This window comes from Abramis brama, assembly GCF_963993115.1.
Source record: "Abramis brama genome assembly, chromosome: 6".
Taxonomy (NCBI): domain Eukaryota; kingdom Metazoa; phylum Chordata; class Actinopteri; order Cypriniformes; family Leuciscidae; genus Abramis; species Abramis brama.
In genome coordinates this window covers 30,572,489-30,592,633 of record NC_139968.1, presented here as the reverse complement: position 1 = coordinate 30,592,633, position 20,145 = coordinate 30,572,489, and the positions used below count along the sequence as shown (strand labels likewise).

The following is a 20,145-nucleotide window of genomic DNA, read 5'->3' as shown; positions in this document are numbered from 1 at the left end:
GAGCCGTCAATGTGATATTGATCACCGGTGCATGGTCAAATTGCCTAGCGAAATTTACAATTCCGGTAAGCATGTCGTGTAAGCGGGTATGATAACGGGCCAAATCTGTAGAGTTAATCTCTCTCAGATTCGTAGTCCTTCTCAACGTCACGCTATTGAAACGAGGTCGTGGTAAAACATGATATCCGTTAACGTCCCCACCCTCGCGAATCAACCTGTCAATGTCTGTACGGCTTAATCGAGCCTGTGTAGTAGGGTCAACATTACCTGATGCGGACGGTGGCGAAGTATCATTACCGGCAGGGTGCTCTGTGTTGTCAGGGTCGGTAGATGGTGGGTTGTTTAAAACACCGCCATGTTGTACAACGGGGTCGTTGTCTAGGCTTAGCAGAGGATCAAACAAATTCATATTTGGATTTACGGCTAATTCAAAAAGATCCAACATAGCAGGGGATTCTAGATTAAACAAATACTGTTCTAAAGAATCGGGCAGTATACTTAGCATTTCAATCTCGTCCGGTGACAGTTCTGTGGAGGATTGGTCTGATTGGCATAAGTCTGCGTCGTCTGACCCGTCCATTTTTAGATTTCAGAGCAAAACACGTACTATTACAAAATCATAGAGTTAAAACAAGCATACAAATTTCATATAGTATAAAAAAGCATATATGAACTATTACAAAATCAGAGTATACAAACATTCATGAAATATCAGATTATATGTAAACAAAGTATAAATGAACTATTGCAAATTTCATATAGTATAAAAAGCATATATGTAAACAAAGTATAAATGAAATATTACACAATCAGAGTATAAATGAAATATCAGATTATATGTAAACAAAGTATAGATGGAATATTACAAACGTGCAATATAAGAATTACTAGGAATAGATCTATATTCAATTTGACTCCGTCGTCTCATCTATGATGGTGAGAATAAGGTGATGCAAAATGAGCACCAATTCTCGTTGGTATTGGCTCAACATACGATCATTTCTATCAAACCGCTGTTCAGTCGTTGATCTCATAGCATTGACGCGACGGAATATTTCATTGGCCAGATCCTGAATAAAGCGATCCTGCGCATCGAATCGGCTACGTGTCTCAAGGTGATTGGCACGGAGCTCACCACGCAATGCGTCTAATCTGCTATGGGTTTCGATTTGTCTGTCACGAGACTCAATCAATTTGTTGTTAATATCATCTTGTACGTCACGAAGTTCGATGTACTTGTTGTTTATGTCAACCTGTGCATCGCGAAACTCTTGACCTAATGATTCTATCGAATTACTGAGCCTATGCGTCAGAGGCGCATCATCGAATGGTACATCAGCCGACTGAGGCGCCGGCACTTCTTCCACTTCTACTTCTTCCGACGACGGTGAGCAAGAAGGATAGGGTGTTTGACCCGCGTTGGTGGTTGACACCTCGCCACGCTCGCTCGTCCAAGAACCCAGGTCCCAAGCATCGAGTTGAGACGTACCCCAGGTAGTCACGTCATCCTTATCGCTTCTACTCGAGTCAGCTGTGTGTAACAAATAAAAAAAAATCTTAATGGCGTGACTCCGGCGGAGTTTAAATGCAAATAATGTAGAAGGTCTTACCATGAAAGAAGGCGGTCTCAGGACTGGTCGAGGGACTGCTTGGTGGTGTCGGACAAAGAGTTTTCCTTTCTGGAGAGCTCTCAGGACTGATCGCCGGGGAAAAACGATAAGTCTTTCTTGGTAGTTCCCCGGTGGGTTCAGGTCGCACCACCGCTGTAAAACGATAAGTCTTTCTTGGTGGTTCGTCGCTAGGTCCGGGAAGTGGTTGCCCGCTCGGGCGACGACTGACCGGCGAGGTGGGACGATTCGTTTTTCTAGTCTTCTTTCTTGCTGGTTCGCCGCTGGGTCCAGGAAGTGGTTCGTCGTTGGACCCTATTGGATTCTCGACATGCGCCGGAGTGGAATCAGGTAGGATGTGGGGCCTGTCTGTTACATTGACGGTGGGATCTTCATTGCCATCTTGCGTGAGATCGATAACTGTCTCGAAGCCGGGTTGGGTGATAAATTGTATGAAATCTAAAAATAAAATTTGATTTCTCATAAACATAAAAGAAATCTAACATTTTGATTTCTCATATCTTGAAAAATCTTGTTTTACCATTGGCGGCGCTGTCTGGATCAACAGCCCGAGCGGTCACTGTGAATTAAAAAAATTAAATTTATAAAAAGACAAAATTAAAATACGTTCATTTTAATTTATAAAAAGAATAGTTAATACGTACTTACATGTATTAATAGTGTCAAAGGCTTGCTGCTCAATATTTGAACCTGGAATAAAACAGATGGATTTATAAAATATATCAGTGTTTTATAACAAATAGAAAATAATTAATAACATCCAAAATCAAATAATTAAAAAATTACAAATATAAATCACATTTTAAATGGTTTTTAGACCAAACAGCCAGCTATTTTTACATTGAAACATGAATCCTAATACATACAGGCCGATAGGGGCAGTATTTTGAATCAAACGGATGTCATACATACTCCAGATAGACAGAGGGCGCATTTTGCACTGTAACAGGGTGTCATACCATTAAACAACGGCAGAGGAGGCAATTTCACTATATCAGCCTGTCATATCTACTCCGAACCTGTAGGGGCTCAATTTCAGTATAACAGGCGTAGTTTAGACTCCGGGCCATCTGGTGGCGCCGGAGAGCTAGTTGGCTTGTGCATCCATAACATGTGTGTTTAAGAAAGTGACTGAAACAAACTTTTATGTTTTAAAATATTCTACCAAATTATATCAAAACAAATCGATCTGTCTTGTGAATCAGATGCGTTGGGGAAACTAGTTCGATACACGACTTAAGAGCAGTTAGCAACTAGCACGTGGTGCTAAGCTAGAATGGACATTGCTCATCGGGAGCGCTAACACCCCTCGATGTTGTGTTCATACATGAAGGACGTATAACGCGATGGCAAAACATCGATTTAATAGGATCAGAATTGTTTTTCTGCAAACATATACATAGCAAACTGAATTGTAGCATTGTTAGCAGCTAAAAGCTAAGTCGTAAGTAACAACATGATGACACGTGTTTTCATAATAAAAGTCTTTTTTCATACAAAACAGTTTTGAGCCGAAATTAAGACAAAAAATAAAACATCGTGCTATAATCATAATTGGTGATAAATGAATATCTCTATCAACAGATAAAATAACCAAAGCATGCTTGTCACGGGTTTAAAGACGCCATAGCATAATCATAATTTTATGATAAATGAATATAGTATTAAAAACTCTAACAGCGGATAAAATACCAATGCATGTTTTTATTACAGTAATAAATTATAATATTGTTTAAAACAACATATTACAGTAATTAATTATGGTTTAAAACAACATATAGCATACTTTTAACCAATCTGTTAAAACAATCTCTATCAACAGTTAAAACATAGCATAATTATATGAATCAACAATTACTGAAGATGAAACAGCATTGAATTATAATATGGCTTAAAGACAGCATAACGTCATAGACTGTAAAAATAGCATAACATAGTTTGGATCAATTTATAGTATTTAAAAATCACTAACAGCTGGGTAAAATAAAACAGCATAGCATGAAATGAGAAAATACTCACGTTTCTCCATTGTCTGCGAAAATGTTTGGGCCAAGTGATTGTCTTGGAGAGTCTCCAAAGTTTTGGTGCAAGTGATGGTTTGAGCTTATCAAAATGTATTTATAAAGGCGAGTATATGAAGGAAATCGGTGTTGAGTGACCACTAGGTGTCATCCTTGTTCTATGAATGGACCTGTAAAATTCGTGGAAATGGACCAGGGTCACAGGTGTCACCGTAAATTCGGGGGCAGAAGATATGCTAGACGCGGACCAAGCGTAATTCATAGATAGAACCGTCAGAAAACTGTCAAAAACATGCTACTCCTTTATAAGATATGATGGTTTTAATTAACAACATCTTTAAAGATATTATTATTTGAAGTAAATTCAGACGAGAGTGAACGGTCCCAGCAAACATTGGTCCGACGGCAACGTCGTGTCCCTGGCCAAAAATAGTCGCGGTATGACGGCATAAATCGGTAAAAATATGTAACACAGAACATTTCCTAAAAATGCATTCAGATACATGTGTGCATGTCTACAGTTATCTGAGGTTGCATGTATAATTGTTATTTTGACTTTTAGCTACGTGTAGTTCAATATATACCATGTTGTGTTTCGGGTGAGAGAGGACGTCACCATGGCGACGTCTTTTACACGTGCATTTATAGTCCATCATGACCCTCTATGAAATCAATTGTGATAAAGCTGTGCTTAATCCTTGCGTGGTTAATACTGCAATAATTAATTAAATTTTTTATTAAATTAAAGTTTTAATAAGTTGTGTGAATACGTCCACTGACGTCCTTTACACGTCTATAGTATCGGGTGAGAGGACGTCACCTGGCGACGTCTTTTACACGTGCATTTATAGTCCATCATGACCCTCCATCATGGAATCCTTGTGAAATATGCAAAAGCTGTGCTTAATCCTTGCATGGTTAATACTGCAAAAATTCATTTAATTGCCCAAGTAGTTTTTAAGAGGTTCCACTGACGTCCTTTACACGTCAAGGCTGTGAATACACGTCCACTGACGTCCTTTACACATCTAGTCAAGCAAGACAGAAAAAAAACCCCCAGGAATTATCTTTATGAAATACACGAATTGTATACAAAGTAAATATATTTACTTTATCTTGTTTAAATAAATTATAATCACACAGTTCCCAGTGTGGTTAAGTGAATGCAAAGCCTCTGCATTTTAGTCATTATTTCAACCTGTAGCCTACCTGATACGTTGTGTTTTTTTTTTATTTATTTTTTTTATGGAATGTATGCATGTAAAACAGAAATATATCTGGTCACCATTTATGTCTGAGTTGGATGTAATTGCCAAAACTGTGCTGCCAAGATGTAACAAAAGATCTCCCGACATTACCAAATCCCGCGATAGGTTAGATTATCTCACGAGATGTTATGGTTTTCCCCATAGACTCACTCCGGAACACTGAAGTTTGAACAACCACGAAGAGAGGAGGAATTGAGGCCCATATTATTAAAAATCTACTGTTGGGTACGTACATTTTGTATTATTAGATTCACGTGCTAGAGTTTTACTTGTTTGACATGAATGAACCGAAAGAAATGATGCCCCACATTGTCAACTGAAATTGGCTAACTGAGTTTGGCTAAAATTAGCTAGGCTAAAAGTTGCTTTGAACTTATACAACGGTATACCATAGTATTAAGTATGTTTAATGATACAGTCAAAGTTATTACTGTAAATTATTAATGTAGCCTTTTGAGAGTTTCTTTCAGAAAGTAAATTATCTGAAGTAGAATGAAATGTTTAGCTGGATTTGAACATGTATGTTTTCAGTAACTGCTTTAAAAATTTTGTAATTTTAGAATTGCTAAACATGTCTATTCAGGGGACATCACAGCCCACCTGTCTTTATCAGAAATGTCCTGTTCACTTTCTCACTGTTACACACCTAGTTAAGGGTCTTTCTCAAGGGCACCACAGTGGTATTGAAGAGGCAGGGGACAAATGCTGTTTTGAATTTAGCTGAAGACCATACAAATATTTTGAAAATAAGTGCATGTCATTTACCTCAAATTTTTAATTTTCATTTATTTTAAAAACAAATATATTCTCTTCCCTTAGATGCTGTGAAGAGGTGGAGCCCACATGCTACAGACACTGAAATTGATGCAGCAATGGCAGAACACCTGAAACACACTCCAGGAAGAGCTGGGGGTGGTGGATACAAAAAATGAGCCAAACAATGTGTTTAAGGGATAGTTCACCCAAAAATGAAAATTGTCATCATTTACTCAACCTCATGTTTCAAACCTGTATACCTTTCTATGCTAAACACAAAGATGTTTGGAAGAATGTTTGTAAACAAGCAGATGTCGCTTCCCATTAATAATCATTTTTTCTCCAACAATGGTAGTCAGTGGATGCTCTATTTGCTTGGTTACAAACATTCTTCAAAATATCTTCTTTTGTGTTCAGCAGAAGAAAGAAACTCATACAGGTTTGGAATTTGGTGATTAAATTACATAATTTTCATTTTTGGGTGAACTATCTTTATATAATAATTCAGTATTTTGCAATTGGTATTTTAGTTTGGTTAACAAATCGAGAGCTTAGAATTATAAGGTTCTATCTCCGTTTATTGTAGTTTATTGAGCATCAAAGTTTTTAAACTCTGTTTATGTTTTGTGAGATGGAACCTTTTATTTTATTAATAACTACTAACAATTTTTTTTTTTTTACAAAAATAACACCACACAGGCATTAATAAACACCTAATGGATCAGATTGTCAAAAACTCAATTTCAACCAAAAGTGGAGATAGAACCTTAAAATTCTAAGCTCACGAAATGTTAAACATTGAAAAAAATAAAGAGAAATTTTGGCTGTTCAATATCAATAAAATGTTGTGCTTAATCAGAACATGCTTCTTTTTTGCTTATGTCCACAAATAATGTGTTATTGTTTTTGATGTACACGTGATTAAAACGTTTTATTGACGTTCAGGTCTGACTGGACCAATTTTGGACCTTTTTAGAACCTTTGTCAAGATGTGTAGGCTAAACCTCAAGACTTGATTGTCTTTCACGATGTTACACAATAGGTGTGTGATTATTTTATATGCAGGCTTATATATACACTTAAATTATGCAGCAACACATTTAAACACATATGACGACGCATTTAGACGTCCAGGGACGCGCAGAAGAGACGTGGAATTCACGGCCAGAAAAGACGTGGAATTCACGGCCAGAAATGACGTCGGTTCAACTTCCATTTTGGAACTATTTTTCAACCATGACGGGACGTCTCGGACGGACGTCTTTTCAACGGTCATTAAACGTCCAAATGTTTGCTGGGGTGGCACGTTAATTTACAAGACCCATTCGCACGCACACACACACATAAGGACTGATTTGGAGCGCCGCAGGTCACAAAGGTGATGTGAAAACACCGCCTTCAGCTCTCTAAAAAATGTAGAATGGATTTTGTTTATCTGAAACAATTGCTTGCAGTATATTTCTTATAATCATTTCATTTATAACCCTTTAAAGAATAGAATGTTTTTCAACTTTAGTTAGTGCGAGATAGACTTCACAGTTTCACTATACTGAGAGGTGCAAAGGAGGGGGATGTCAGACAGAGAGAGCGCGCGCATAGACACCCACAGACGCGCGCGGCCCCCTCCTCTTGCTGCTGACACACACACACGGGCAGAGACACGCGCGCGGCTCCCTTATGTTTTGAGACACGGGTAAGCTCATTCAGGAAAGGAGTATTTTTGTTTTCACCACTTTTAATCATTTGAAAACATTATTACAACTTTTAAAAATTTTGGATTATAGTTTGAAAATCATTTTAACCCTAACAAAACATTGACCATGTCTCATTCTGATCGTCGATTCAGAGAGAGACCAACAGATGGAGCTGCGAGCCCGTTTCATCCGTGGTAGGTTCTCTCTAAAATAAGGTAAGACAATTTTATATACTTTTATCTAAAACTATTGGTTTTAGTAAGCTTTTATATTATAGACTTAAAAACAACCTTAGCATGATAATTATTATATAATTTATATTATAAATTATATAAAGGATAGGAATGTGAAATAACTAAATGTTTTTTTCAACCTTAAATTGCTTTAGATTATACACTTTTAAAGAGTACATTGTTTATGTAATTTTTATCTAAAATAATTGGTTTTAGTAAGCTTTTTAAACGCTTTTTAAAGGTATGTTTTTCAACTTTAGGTTAATTATTTTTGTGGACGTCAATGGTATGGACATACTTTTCAACTCTCTAAAATAATTGGTTTTAGTAGCTTTTTATTTTAAAGGATGAGATTATTTTGTGTGACATACGCTTCTCACTTTCACTGCGGTGGGGGCGCAGGCACAATAACCACACACGCACACACATATAACTGGGACAAAGTTCAAACAACCGGCAAAAACATCTGTTCAAATATAACTAGCCGTCAAAACTATGATTTAGTCCTAGATAGGTCATAGTTCAAAACTAACTGTCATACTACATGATCGATAGGGAGGAAGGGCAAAGGTTAATCCCATGACCGCATTCCGGAAGTTCAACCCGTCAATCATAAAGGTCACCGGAAGTTCAACCTGCCAAAAGGTCAAAGGTCAAAGTCGTAAATCATTTTGACATAAGGTCCCCCATAAGTACTACTTTTACCGTATGACAGTACAATTTCAATGTTTCATTGCATTTTTAATGTAATAAATTGATGTAGGCCAATTCAGAATGATTTCAAAGAAACACAAGGCATCTCAAGTGAACCTTTTATTAACAGTAGAATATATTTCCCAACACTTGAACATTTCTTTTAGTCAACTCAATTCTCTTTCAGTACATTCTTGTAACATTAACATTCATGTCTGCTATCATTCATGTAACATTCATGTCTGCTATCATGTCTGCTATCATTCATGTAACATTCATGTCTGCTATCAAAAGGTTATGAACAACCTAATCTCATATAATTTACAGTAATAGCTTATATCAAAAGATTCATCACTTTTTCACGAAAAGCGTATAACAAATAACAGTAACACTGTGGAGAAAAACAGACGAGTATGTCTGAGACGAGTATGCCAGACAATTATTTCTGAGACGAGTATTTCCGAGACGAGTATTTCTGATACGAGTATATCTCAGACGAGTATGTCTGAGACGACTATGCCAGACAATTATTTCTGAGACGAGTATTTCCGAGACGAGTATTTCTGATAGGAGTATATCTCAGATGAGTATGTCTGAGACGAGTATGCCAGACAATTATTTCTGAGACGAGTACATCTGAGATGAGTATATCTCAGACACGAGTATTTCTGAGACGAGTATATCCGAGACGAGTATTTCTGAGACGAGTATTTCTGATACAAGTATTTCCGAGATGAGTATTTCTGATACGAGTATATCTCAGATGAGTATATCTGAGACGAGTATTTCCGAGACGAGTATATCTGAGACGAGTATTTCTGAGACGAGTATTTCCGAGACGAGTATATCTGAGACGAGTATTTCCAAGACGAGTACATCTGAGACCATCTGAGACGAGTACATCTGAGACTAGTACATCTCAGACGAGTATATCTGAGACGAGTACATCTGAGACGAGACGAGTACATCTGAGACAAGTACATCTGAGACGAATATGTCTGAGACGAGTATGCCAGACAATTATTTCTGAGACGAGTACATCTGAGACGAGTATATCTCAGACGAGTATTTCTGAGGCGAGTATGCCAGACAATTATTTCTGAGACGAGTACATCTGAGACGAGTACATCTGAGACGAGTACGTCTGAGACGAGTACGTCTGAGACGAGTACGTCTGAGACGAGTGCGTCTGAGACGAGTGCGTCTGAGACGAGTGCGTCTGAGACGAGTATGCCAGACAATTATTTCTGAGACGAGTACATGTGAGACGAGACGAGTACATCTGAGACGAGACGAGTACATCTGAGACGAGTACGTCTGAGACGAGTACGTCTGAGACGAGTACGTCTGAGACGAGTATGCCAGACAATTATTTCTGAGACGAGTACATCTGAGATGAGTATATCTGAGACGAGTATATCTCAGACGAGTATATATATCTGAGACGAGTACATGTGAGACGAGTATGCCAGACAATTATGTCTGAGACGAGTATTTCTGAGACGAGTATTTCTGAGACGAGTACATCTGAGACGAGACGAGTACATCTGAGACGAGTACATCTGAGACGAGACGAGTACATCTGAGACGAGACGAGTACATCTGAGACGAGTACGTCTGAGACGAGTACGTCTGAGACGAGTATGCCAGACAATTATTCCTGAGACGAGTATATCTGAGACGAGTATATCTCAGACGAGTATATATATCTGAGACGAGTATGAGACGAGTACATGTGAGACGAGTATGCCAGACAATTATGTCTGAGACGAGTATATCTGAGACGAGTATTTCTGAGACGAGTATATCTCAGACGAGTACGTCTGAGACGAGTATGCCAGACAATTATTCCTGAGACGAGTATATCTGAGACGAGTATATCTGAGACGAGTATATCTCAGACGAGTATATCTCAGACGAGTATGTCTGAGATGAGTATGCCAGACAATTATTTCTGAGACGAGTATTTCCGAGACGAGTATTTCTGATACGAGTATATCTCAGACGAGTATGTCTGAGACGAGTACGCCAGACAATTATTTCTGAGACGAGTATATCTGAGACGAGTATATCTGAGTATCATATACTCTCACAGTTATACCTTTCCCTCCTCTTGGCTAGGTTCTCCTCTCTAGCTGCAGGATCTGCCCTTAGCTTTGCATGGAAACGTGCACGCCTCTCCTTACTAGAAAGAGGTATCTGTAATAATGTGAAAAAATGCTTGAAATAGGCAGAAATATATTATATATGTTAATATTAATTCATAGTAGTTGTACAAACTATATATGTGATAAAACAATTAAGAAATAACTAAATAATTCAGTTAAATGCTCTGTGTCATATGGTATAACAACATGTCATACAGTAAAATCATTTGTCCGTATGACATTTTTTGTTTCCTCTTATGACAGTTTCATGCTTTGTCATTTATAACAGGCAGTTGCTTGGCCACCTCCTTCCACCTTTACCCTTGACCTTGACTTTTAAACTTTATATTTCACCTGTAAATCCATATTTTTTCAAATTTTAAATGTATTAAACCCTTTTTTGACGTTTGACCATATGACACCCAAATCTGTGACACATGGTAACACACTTGGAAAAGGTGAAATTACCTGAAATTTAGGAGCAAAATTTTAAACTTAACTTCACCTTGGCTGGTCTTCAGGGGTCCTCTGAGTGATGTCATCACGTGTCACATGACTTAAGTCATTAATATTCAGTTCCAAAATGGCTTCCAAACTTTGTTTTACCGTATGACATAGGGAAAATGTGTCTTTGCGGAACAATTTGTTTTAGATACTAATGTCATTTCTTAAAGGTCTATCTTACTGATACTTTAATATGCTTATCTTAAGACTTGAAAAAATATGCCAAATGAAAAATTTGATCATTTTTAAACATTTTTAATCATTTTAAATGCAATTGTCTTAAATAACTTTAAGTGAATTCCGTTTGACCGTATGACATTTGACCACATTAATAGTCTAAAAGTTACCTATTTTTGAAATTTTCACACAATTATGAACAGCGAGGAGGACAAATGATGTGAGATTAAAGCATATATATAATTTTAAACCTATTTTATATAAATATATAATATTTATTGCTCCTGGAAGTGCAAATCAGTGCGGCACGTCACTGACCCTGCTGCAAAAAATGTTATACAGGTATGGTAAAAACAGAGACCATAGGACAGAAAAATACACATTAAAACAGACTTTCCCTATATTAATTTGTACTGATCTATAAATGAACATGCATTCCAGGACATTGTGTGTGATATTGTTACGTCTTGTATAGTGCATCTTGAATTTGTATTTTTGACTCATGCTTTATGAGAGAACTACTAGTTAATGTAACCCCACCTTAGAGGTGGGTGATATGGCAAATAATATCTTATGATGATTTTTTTTTTTTTTTTAAGAAAATCATGATTTTATCATGATTCTTGTTTTGCATATTGGTTTTACTATTTTGCAAGTGACTAAGCAATACATCATAACTAATGTCCCTATTTTAAAAATAAAGCTTTACAGAGTCATAAAATATAAAATAAAAAGGGTGGCTGACATTTAGGCCAAAGTGGCAAAGATTTTAAGAAAGAATTTTTATTAAAAAAAAGCGTTAAAGTACGAAGTGAGAGGAAGCTAAATTTTAGTGAGGTTGTCAAAAATAGGCCTACTAATTGTTTATATTGTTTATAGTAATTGTTTATTTAAAAAAAATATATTTTATGATTTACTGAAAATTAAAACTTTTTAACTTTCATTTTAGACCTGACAGTAGACATTAAGAAGAGTGAAGAACTGGATGAAGCGGAGGAGGAACATCGTGTCAAAACTGAAGAAAAATCTTTGAGTTGCTCACAGACCGGAAGTAAACTTGTAGTGAGAAGAGCCATCAAAAATTTAACTTTCTCTCAGTGTGGAAAAAGCTTCCCATACAAACAAAGTCTTAAAGATCACATGACCGTTCATAGCGGAGAGAAGCCATTCACATGTGATCAGTGTGGGAAGAGTTACACAGTTAAAAGAGCCCTTAATTATCACCTAAAAATCCACACTGGAGAGAAGCCGCACACATGTGATCAGTGTGGGAAGAGTTTTACACAAAAAGAAACCCTTAAGAGACACATGAAAATCCACACCGGAGAGAAGCCGCACACATGTGATCAGTGTGGGAAGAGTTTTTCACAAGGATACCTTAAGAGACACATGAAAATCCACACCGGAGAGAAGCCGTACACATGTGATCAGTGTGGGAAGAGCTTCACACATAAAGGAGCCCTTAATCGTCACGTGAAAATCCACACTAGAGAGGAGCCGCACACATGTGATCAGTGTGGGAAGAGTTTTACACTAAAAGGAATGCTTAAGGATCACATGAAAATCCACACTGGAGATAAGCCGCACACATGTGATCAGTGTGGGAAGAGTTTCACACTAAAAGGAACGCTTAAGAAACACATGAAAATCCACACTGGAGACAAGCCGCACACATGTGATCAGTGTGGGAAGAGTTTTACACTAAAAGGACCGCTTAGGGATCACATGAAAATCCACACTGGAGAAAAGCCGCACAATTGTGATCAGTGTGGGAAGAGTTTTATACTAAAAGGAACGCTTAAGAAACACATGGAAATCCACACTGGAGAGAAGCCGCACACCTGTGATCTGTGTGGGAAGAGTTTCACACTAAAAGTAAACCTTAAGAGACACATGATAATCCACAATGAAGAGAAGCCGCACATATGTGGTCAATGTGGGAAGAGTTTCAGACAAACAGGAAACCTTAAGTTTCACATGATAATCCATACCGGAGAGAAGCCGCACATATGTGATCTGTGTGGGAAGAGTTTCACACAAATAGGACATCTTAAGAATCATATGAAAATCCACACTGGAGAGAAGCCGCACACATGTGATCAGTGTGGGAAGAGTTTCACACAAACAGGACATCTTAAGTATCACATGAAAACCCACACCGGAAAGAAGCCACACACATGCTATCAGTGTAGGAAGAGTTTCAGAAGTGTTCGAGCTTTGAAATTACATCTGTGTTCTCATTCTGGAGAAAGAAAGAAGCACAAGAAAGTTGAAACAAAGGGGAAGCTTTACACGTGTTCTGCTTGTGAAAAAAGTTTTACACGACTGAGCGCTTTTAAAGTACACCAGAAAACACACCAGTGTGAAAGACATTTGCTAAACTGAAAAAAACGTCATCAGAGAATTCACATTGGAGAAAAACCTTTCAAGTGTTCACATTGTGACAAGAGATTTAGTCCACCAGGACAACTGAAAATACAGAGCATCCACACTGAAGAGAAGCCATTTCATCCTCCTCCAAGTGAAAAATAAATAAATTATTGTATATTATAAAAAATTTTCGTTATTCTTTTTCAGAATTATTAAGCATATGTAACATATTTAAAACTTGTCAAAATCACGTGATAAAATACAAATTACACAAAATACACATTTATCAAAAAACATAATTACTCTTGATATAAGGCAAAATATTACAAAATTATGAATGTAGTTATTGCTCTAACACACAATGTCAAGCAGTAAGAGTTGTTTCTTCCACAAGATCCTGTCCTAACTAGCCAAAACTAATTACCAAAAAATCATACTAAATTTTATAGTAAACTAGTTTAATTTTCAAGACCAACGGTTTCAAGTTTGAGATTTGCTCAAAGTTACTCCCAGAAGAGCAATATCTAATTAGTTGTATTCCTATATATCATTAGCTTTAGGATATAACTTGAATTAATATATTTTATTATGATTTTTGTATTGTCCTTTTCCCCCCTAAATTTTTTTTTTTTTTATTTTACTCTCTTTTATGAAAAAAAAAAGGATCTCCCGCACACTATTCGTACTTGCAAGTATCAAAAAATCTTTATTAACAACGTTTCGGTCTCACGACCCTCATCAGGCATTAGGTCGTGAGACCGAAACGTTGCTAATAAAGATTTTGTGATGCTTGCAAATACGGATGGTGTGCGGGAGATCCTTGTTTTTTGTTAATTTCCTGACCTAATTTCTTTTTTTCCACGCACCTATCACCCGCAGGTGTGCGATTGTGTTTGCTTTTTGATTGCCTCTTTTATGAAAAAAAGTATTTTTTTTTTACATGTACAAATGTTTGTGTGCTCAAGTGTATTCCGGGAAGCTGGCATGTCACCACCACGTCCCTTTAGGGACTCCGTACTGCTTGGTATAATTTTTTGTATAATTAATTCATCAAAATGATCATAATTTTGCAAAGCATTTAACTACTTTCTGCTATTACATCTTTAATGCCCTTTCCCTTCACATTTCTGTTTTGGACTTTTTTTCTTCTTAAAATAAAACCTTTTTCTAGTTAGGCTACCAATTATTATGGTTATGAGTATGGAACCACATTCGTTTTTAACAGCTCTCTATCTCTCTGTTATATTTTTGGCCTTAAAAACCTGATATATGGAATTTGAGGAAACCTTCTCAACAATCACTTTTACTTATTTGAAGGTTTGTATATTAATAACATACTTTGCTCTTAATCCACATTAACATGTCGAATAAAAATACACCTCACAGAGAGGTGTGTCTCTCTCGTCTCATCCCAAGAAGACTACTCCTTGACAGAGCTCAGTTTTGGAAGGAAAAGGGGTGTTCGTGAAGCCAGCAGAGGGCGCAGCTCATCCTGTGTCTGTGCAGGTCTTAATGCTTTATAATGATGATGAGGAAGATATTGTAGCCTAAAGTTCAAAAACTATAAGCTGTAGCCTAAGCTTCAGGTCCAGACTCTCCTTCGTCATAAGAAATCACAGAGTGTTTTCTGAAGAAAGCAGGGATCTTACCGTTATTATTACAACATTAATGTTGTGTTTATTTTCACCTGGTCAAAATTTGAAGTTGTTTTTGAAACTGTTCCGCGAACTGGGGAGGAAAATGTTTCACGCGATCGTCTTCTGTTTGTGCTCGTGGCGTCTGGCCGGTAAGTTATAATGTGTTTTCGAGATTTCAATTATTTTGTTTTTAGTACAGACTAAATGTTTACTAAATGATGATTTAAATGCGCCGTATATGTGATAAATAATTAATATTAATAATTAATTAATTATAAAAACAATAATTAGCCTAATGTTGCTGGCAGATTAGTCAATTAACTGGAGACATTTTGAGACATTTAAGGTTCCAATGAGTCTATTTAAACATCACTTAAACACAATCCTATTTATAGAAAAATAGGAAAACTCTCCTAGAAATATCACCGCTTCTAGCAGCTACATTATTGTTCCCACTAAGATGTTATTTTGCCCATTTAAAATAGTATCAAATCTACTTCAACTTCAGAGTTTGTTACTGTAGAGACAGTCCGGCTTGGAGACTTTTGTATGGCATGAACAATAAACAGCTAAACAGAGACTTGTGAAGATGAACAGAACTGACTTTCCTTTGGTTTCTGTTCCTGTCTGTTTTCCAGGTGTGTTTGGTACTGAGTGTTTGTTTGTGATGGAGGGAGATCCAGTTACTCTATATTGATCTTACTGAAATACAGAGAGATGAAATAATAATGCTGAAGTTCGGACTTAAAGACACGCTCATAGCTGATCTGAAGAGAGGGGAGAATCAGATCACGTTAATTCATGTTAATGAGAGATTCAGAGACAGACTGAAGCTGGATGAGAAGACTGGATCTCTGACCATCACAAACACCAGAACCACAGACTCTGGACTCTATAAAGTCACCAGCTTGAACAAAGAGACTCAATTAAACATGTTTAATATTACTGTCTATGGTGAGTTAACAGTTACTTGCCCTGTTGACATATTCATCTTTAACATTGTAAATATTATGAAATGATAGATGATGACATACATATTAATTTGTGAACTTTTGTCATAAACTCCATTTTAAATATGAACATGGCAAATATCTGACAAATATCACAGCTCTCTTAGGATTTTGAATATTTTTTCAATATTTTCAGGTCGTCTGCCTGTTCCTATTGAAGGGTTAAAATTTAAGAATATGTTTTCAGATATGCTTCCTTACATAACATCACGGTAAAGAATATTGTATTTAGTGTTTAAGGGTAAGATAATGATTCTGCTCAGCAAAGTTGCCTTTCCTGTTTTCTCCTTATTGTCTGTAAAAGGCTCTTGGAGTCCCAGTTTCACTCAGACGGATGGGATTAGCACACGAATGATTCACTCAGAATCTCACCTTTTGTTCTGCAAATGGCTTTCGGACCCAAATGGCTCTTGAAGCCTTATGCTGATTAAATTAGGATTGGCCAGACCCTCACAGTCTAGGGTGTTACCTTAACCTGTGTACCTAATTTGCATGCTTTGTTCAACCTCACTGTAAATCCCTCCCCGTAAATGTATATAAATTTGCAAGGCAACTCTCTTGAGTTAGTCTTGATGATGATGATGAACTACAGACTACGTGGAAGAATAAATCTCTTCTGCTTATAAGATCCATCTCAAGTCTCCTGGTCTCTGCTTTGAAGAAAGAAAAAACGTTACAACACTATCATCATCATAGACTGTCCATCATCATCCTCATCAGGATCATCAGTGTCTAAATGTTCATTGGTGTGTTCAGTGTCGAATGTGAGTGATGTGACTCTCTCCTGGTACAAAGGAAACAGTGTATTGTCCAGCATCAGTGTGTGTGATCTCAGCATCAGTCTCTCTCTACCTCTGGATTGTCTGGATGATTCATACAGCTGTGTGCTGAACAATACCATCAGCAGCTAGACCACACATCTGGACATCAGAGGACTCTGTCCAACACATTCAGGTACAGCAATGACACTATAGATTTTACCTTTTTTTTTTTTTCACAAATTGAAACATATTTCTGTTTTCTAAAGTTATGAATTTTTTCTCTCACAAGACTGTCGCTGCTGTGGTTTTACTGAAGCTGTGATCCGATTGGCTCTCTCTGCTCTGGTGGGCGTGGCTACTGTTGCTGTTCTGGTTTATGAATTCAGATCCAGAAGTCTTCAACAGAAGAAGAGAGAGCAAACACCATCAAGCTCTGATTAATCAGATACTCAGGAAGGTGGGGATATTCTTGAACAACTGCTTTGAGTACATGCATTATCCTCTTGAGTAAATATAATTTATTAATAAATGTAATTTCAGTAACTATGAATACATTTTATTCCATTACAAAAAACTATTCCTTTAAAATAAATTGTGTATTCTTTTTATTATACAAATTGTATAAAGCAGCTTTACATACAAATAGTGCCTTACCCAATGTGATTAATATGACATTCAATAAATATGATTTTTGTTTTGTATGCCTTTGTATTATTGTAAGATATGTCTTGTTACAGGGATCATGTAAAAGAATCAGTGAGAAAATTATCAGAATAACAAGATATAGCAGAGAGTTTTAATAAAGCAAACTGATCAATGTTTTATCATCACATTTGTATTGTGCAACTTCACTTCGATCAGAGTTAAACAAACACTCTCTGCTCTCTCGTATAGCTCTGGAAAATCAGGCTCATTCTAGTGAATCGGTTTGTTTGTATGGGTTAGAGAGTCAGACTATTAACCCTTTAAGCAAGCACCTAACCCCTATTTGCTATAGTAAGTCCGCAGATTTTGGCTGAGCTGGTTGAGATGTTAAATTATGAGGCCTTTGATGCAAAAAACCCTGATTTTCACATCTGAGCTCAAAAATCCTTGCTAAGACCTTTCCATGTGACAACCGGCGCACTTCTGTGTGCAATAGTAGTGTTTCGTCCTCGCTGCCCATTGCATATAGTGAAAAAATCAGAATTTAACGGACAAGCCTTGATGGAGTTGGCAATTTTCACAATGTTATTAAGTACAGACAAAAGTTCATCTGTGTTCTCAAATATATATTGGACATACACATACAACAGAAGATAAGATAGATTCGCTACGTAGACTCATCAAATTCTCAGTGACCAGAATTCACTGTTTTTTAATCTCTTTATTAGCTGGCTGACAATGTCCGTAGATATTAAATCAATGTGACGAGCCAAAATATTCCGGAGAGAGGGATTTTTGTCCAGCATCCAATATGTTTTTGGCAACAGGCAAGCACATATTTTCTCCAATTGTGTGTGGCATCCCTTACGAAAAATAAGTTTATTCAAGTGTTCTATTAGTATACTTCTTTTAAACTAAAAATAAAAAAATATATTTTCAGTCTACATTTTATATACTTCTCAAAATATACTTTATGTACTTCTCAGAAATATACTTAAAATTACACTTAAAGGTACAATATGCAAGAATTTTGCATTGAAATATCCCATAATCTCAAGGCCAGTGTTATATATTTTGTTAAGTTGATTACTTACAATATCCCAAATGTTTCCAACTATTTTTAAATCGTGAGAAAATTGCGTTTTTAACCAAGGAAACGGGGCGTTAGAGCAGGGGGGAGCTGGGAGTCGCCAGTCAATTGCGTCATATCCGCGTTACCCTCGGTTTCCGCTCGTACTGCGTGGAGTCCTGGACAAACGCGGAAGTTGTAGTTGTAGCGTCTATCAAGCAACAAACGTTAGCTTGTTTCGTGCAGTCGTTATCTTTACCGACTGCAGCTGGTTCTGTCGACAAAGCATGCTTCATTTTATATTTTACAAATGTAGCATTCGGTAATAGTTATGTTTATGTAAGGGAAGTATTATTGCTTTAGATTTGTGTTTAGTTTTGACATTGTTTATCACGTCCGGTGTTTATGGCCATGTAAATAAATATAGCATGTGTTATACATAAAGATTAATCAGTATTTTGGCAAATGATGTGGGTATGTTCGAATGTACTTTTACAACAATTGTTTAGAACACGTAAAACTGCGCCGCGTTATCACAACAATGAATTCGACATACAGGAACATCTATGATAACCAATATAGTATTAAACCTTACTTATCTTGCGGTTAATTCATTTTAATTAAATAAAAGTGTGAGGTTCAAGAGTCAGGAAGGAAGACGACAGGGGTTGGCATGACTGGGACTCATACTTTATTAAAATAAAGCAAAACAAACACAAGTCATGCACAACGCGCATTCACCGTGGCAACCGCGACGCACAAAACAGTTAAAAAATGAGAGCTCGGATCCACCGGTTTTCTTTCTCTGCGTCCAGTTTTTTCTTCTGTCTCTCTCTCGTTCCAGCACGGCTTATAAGCGGTCTCTCCATGGGATCACAGCAATAAGCCACAGGTGTTCGTCATTTGCACTTGACCTACTTGACGCTCGTCTCTTCTCTCTCCCATTACAGACCGCGCTGAACCACGCCCCCCTCACCACAAAAAGCATGTCATTATAAAAATAGAACTTTACCCCATGCATGAACATGATTTTTCGATTCCCGTCTGACTGATTTACATCCACGGTGGAGTTTAAAACGACAGTTCCCATCATTCCACGCTCCTTCACATCATTATCAAGCTACGCCGTTGTTGTTGTTTGGAATGTAGCGCCCTCTAGCGGCAAAAACATCTTGCATATTGTAGCTTTAACTATGCCAAGATAAATTCAATTTCACATTCTATGGCACCTTTAATTTAATTAATCAATCAACGATACTATTGATCAGCATTACCAAACGTGGACGTTCCACTAGAAACAAACATTGATGTATTGTTTTATTTTATTACTGTGAAGCTGCTTTGATACAACCTATGTTGTGAAAAGCGCTATATAAATAAACTTGACTTGACTTGACTTGACTTAATATCCTTTAATGTTGTGATTCCGAGGTGTCAATCGTAAAAACCTCTGATTTGCCATTGCGGTGATGGGCACAACATATATGTCTGTGATTGGCTACAATGGTCAACGCTGTAAAAAAAAAAAAAAA

The 20,145-nt window shown here is 37.0% G+C and overlaps 1 protein-coding gene and 3 long non-coding RNA genes across 4 annotated transcripts in view; all 4 read left to right on the top strand.

The window, feature by feature from the left end:
- Positions 1-14,119, top strand: part of LOC311085725 (uncharacterized protein) — a 39,356-nt gene extending 25,237 nt beyond the window's left edge. Inside the window, exon 2 of the mRNA XM_084118318.1 lies at positions 12,071-14,119. Coding sequence (XP_083974444.1) covers positions 12,071-13,506 — 1,436 coding nt within the window. The 3' untranslated portion in view covers positions 13,507-14,119. The remainder of the gene's footprint in view (positions 1-12,070) is intronic.
- LOC311085734 lies at positions 4,038-6,534 on the top strand. Its single transcript, XR_014606923.1, has 2 exons — positions 4,038-5,142; positions 5,737-6,534. It is a non-coding gene; the product is annotated as an uncharacterized lncRNA (long non-coding RNA).
- Positions 14,120-14,930: 811 nt separating the features above from the next.
- LOC311085276 lies at positions 14,931-16,292 on the top strand. Its single transcript, XR_014606770.1, has 3 exons — positions 14,931-15,277; positions 15,767-16,082; positions 16,275-16,292. It is a non-coding gene; the product is annotated as an uncharacterized lncRNA (long non-coding RNA).
- A 539-nt stretch (positions 16,293-16,831) lies between these two features.
- On the top strand, positions 16,832-17,600 carry LOC311085275. The gene is made up of 2 exons (XR_014606769.1): positions 16,832-17,092; positions 17,189-17,600. It is a non-coding gene; the product is annotated as an uncharacterized lncRNA (long non-coding RNA).
- The last annotated feature ends 2,545 nt before the right edge of the window (positions 17,601-20,145 follow it).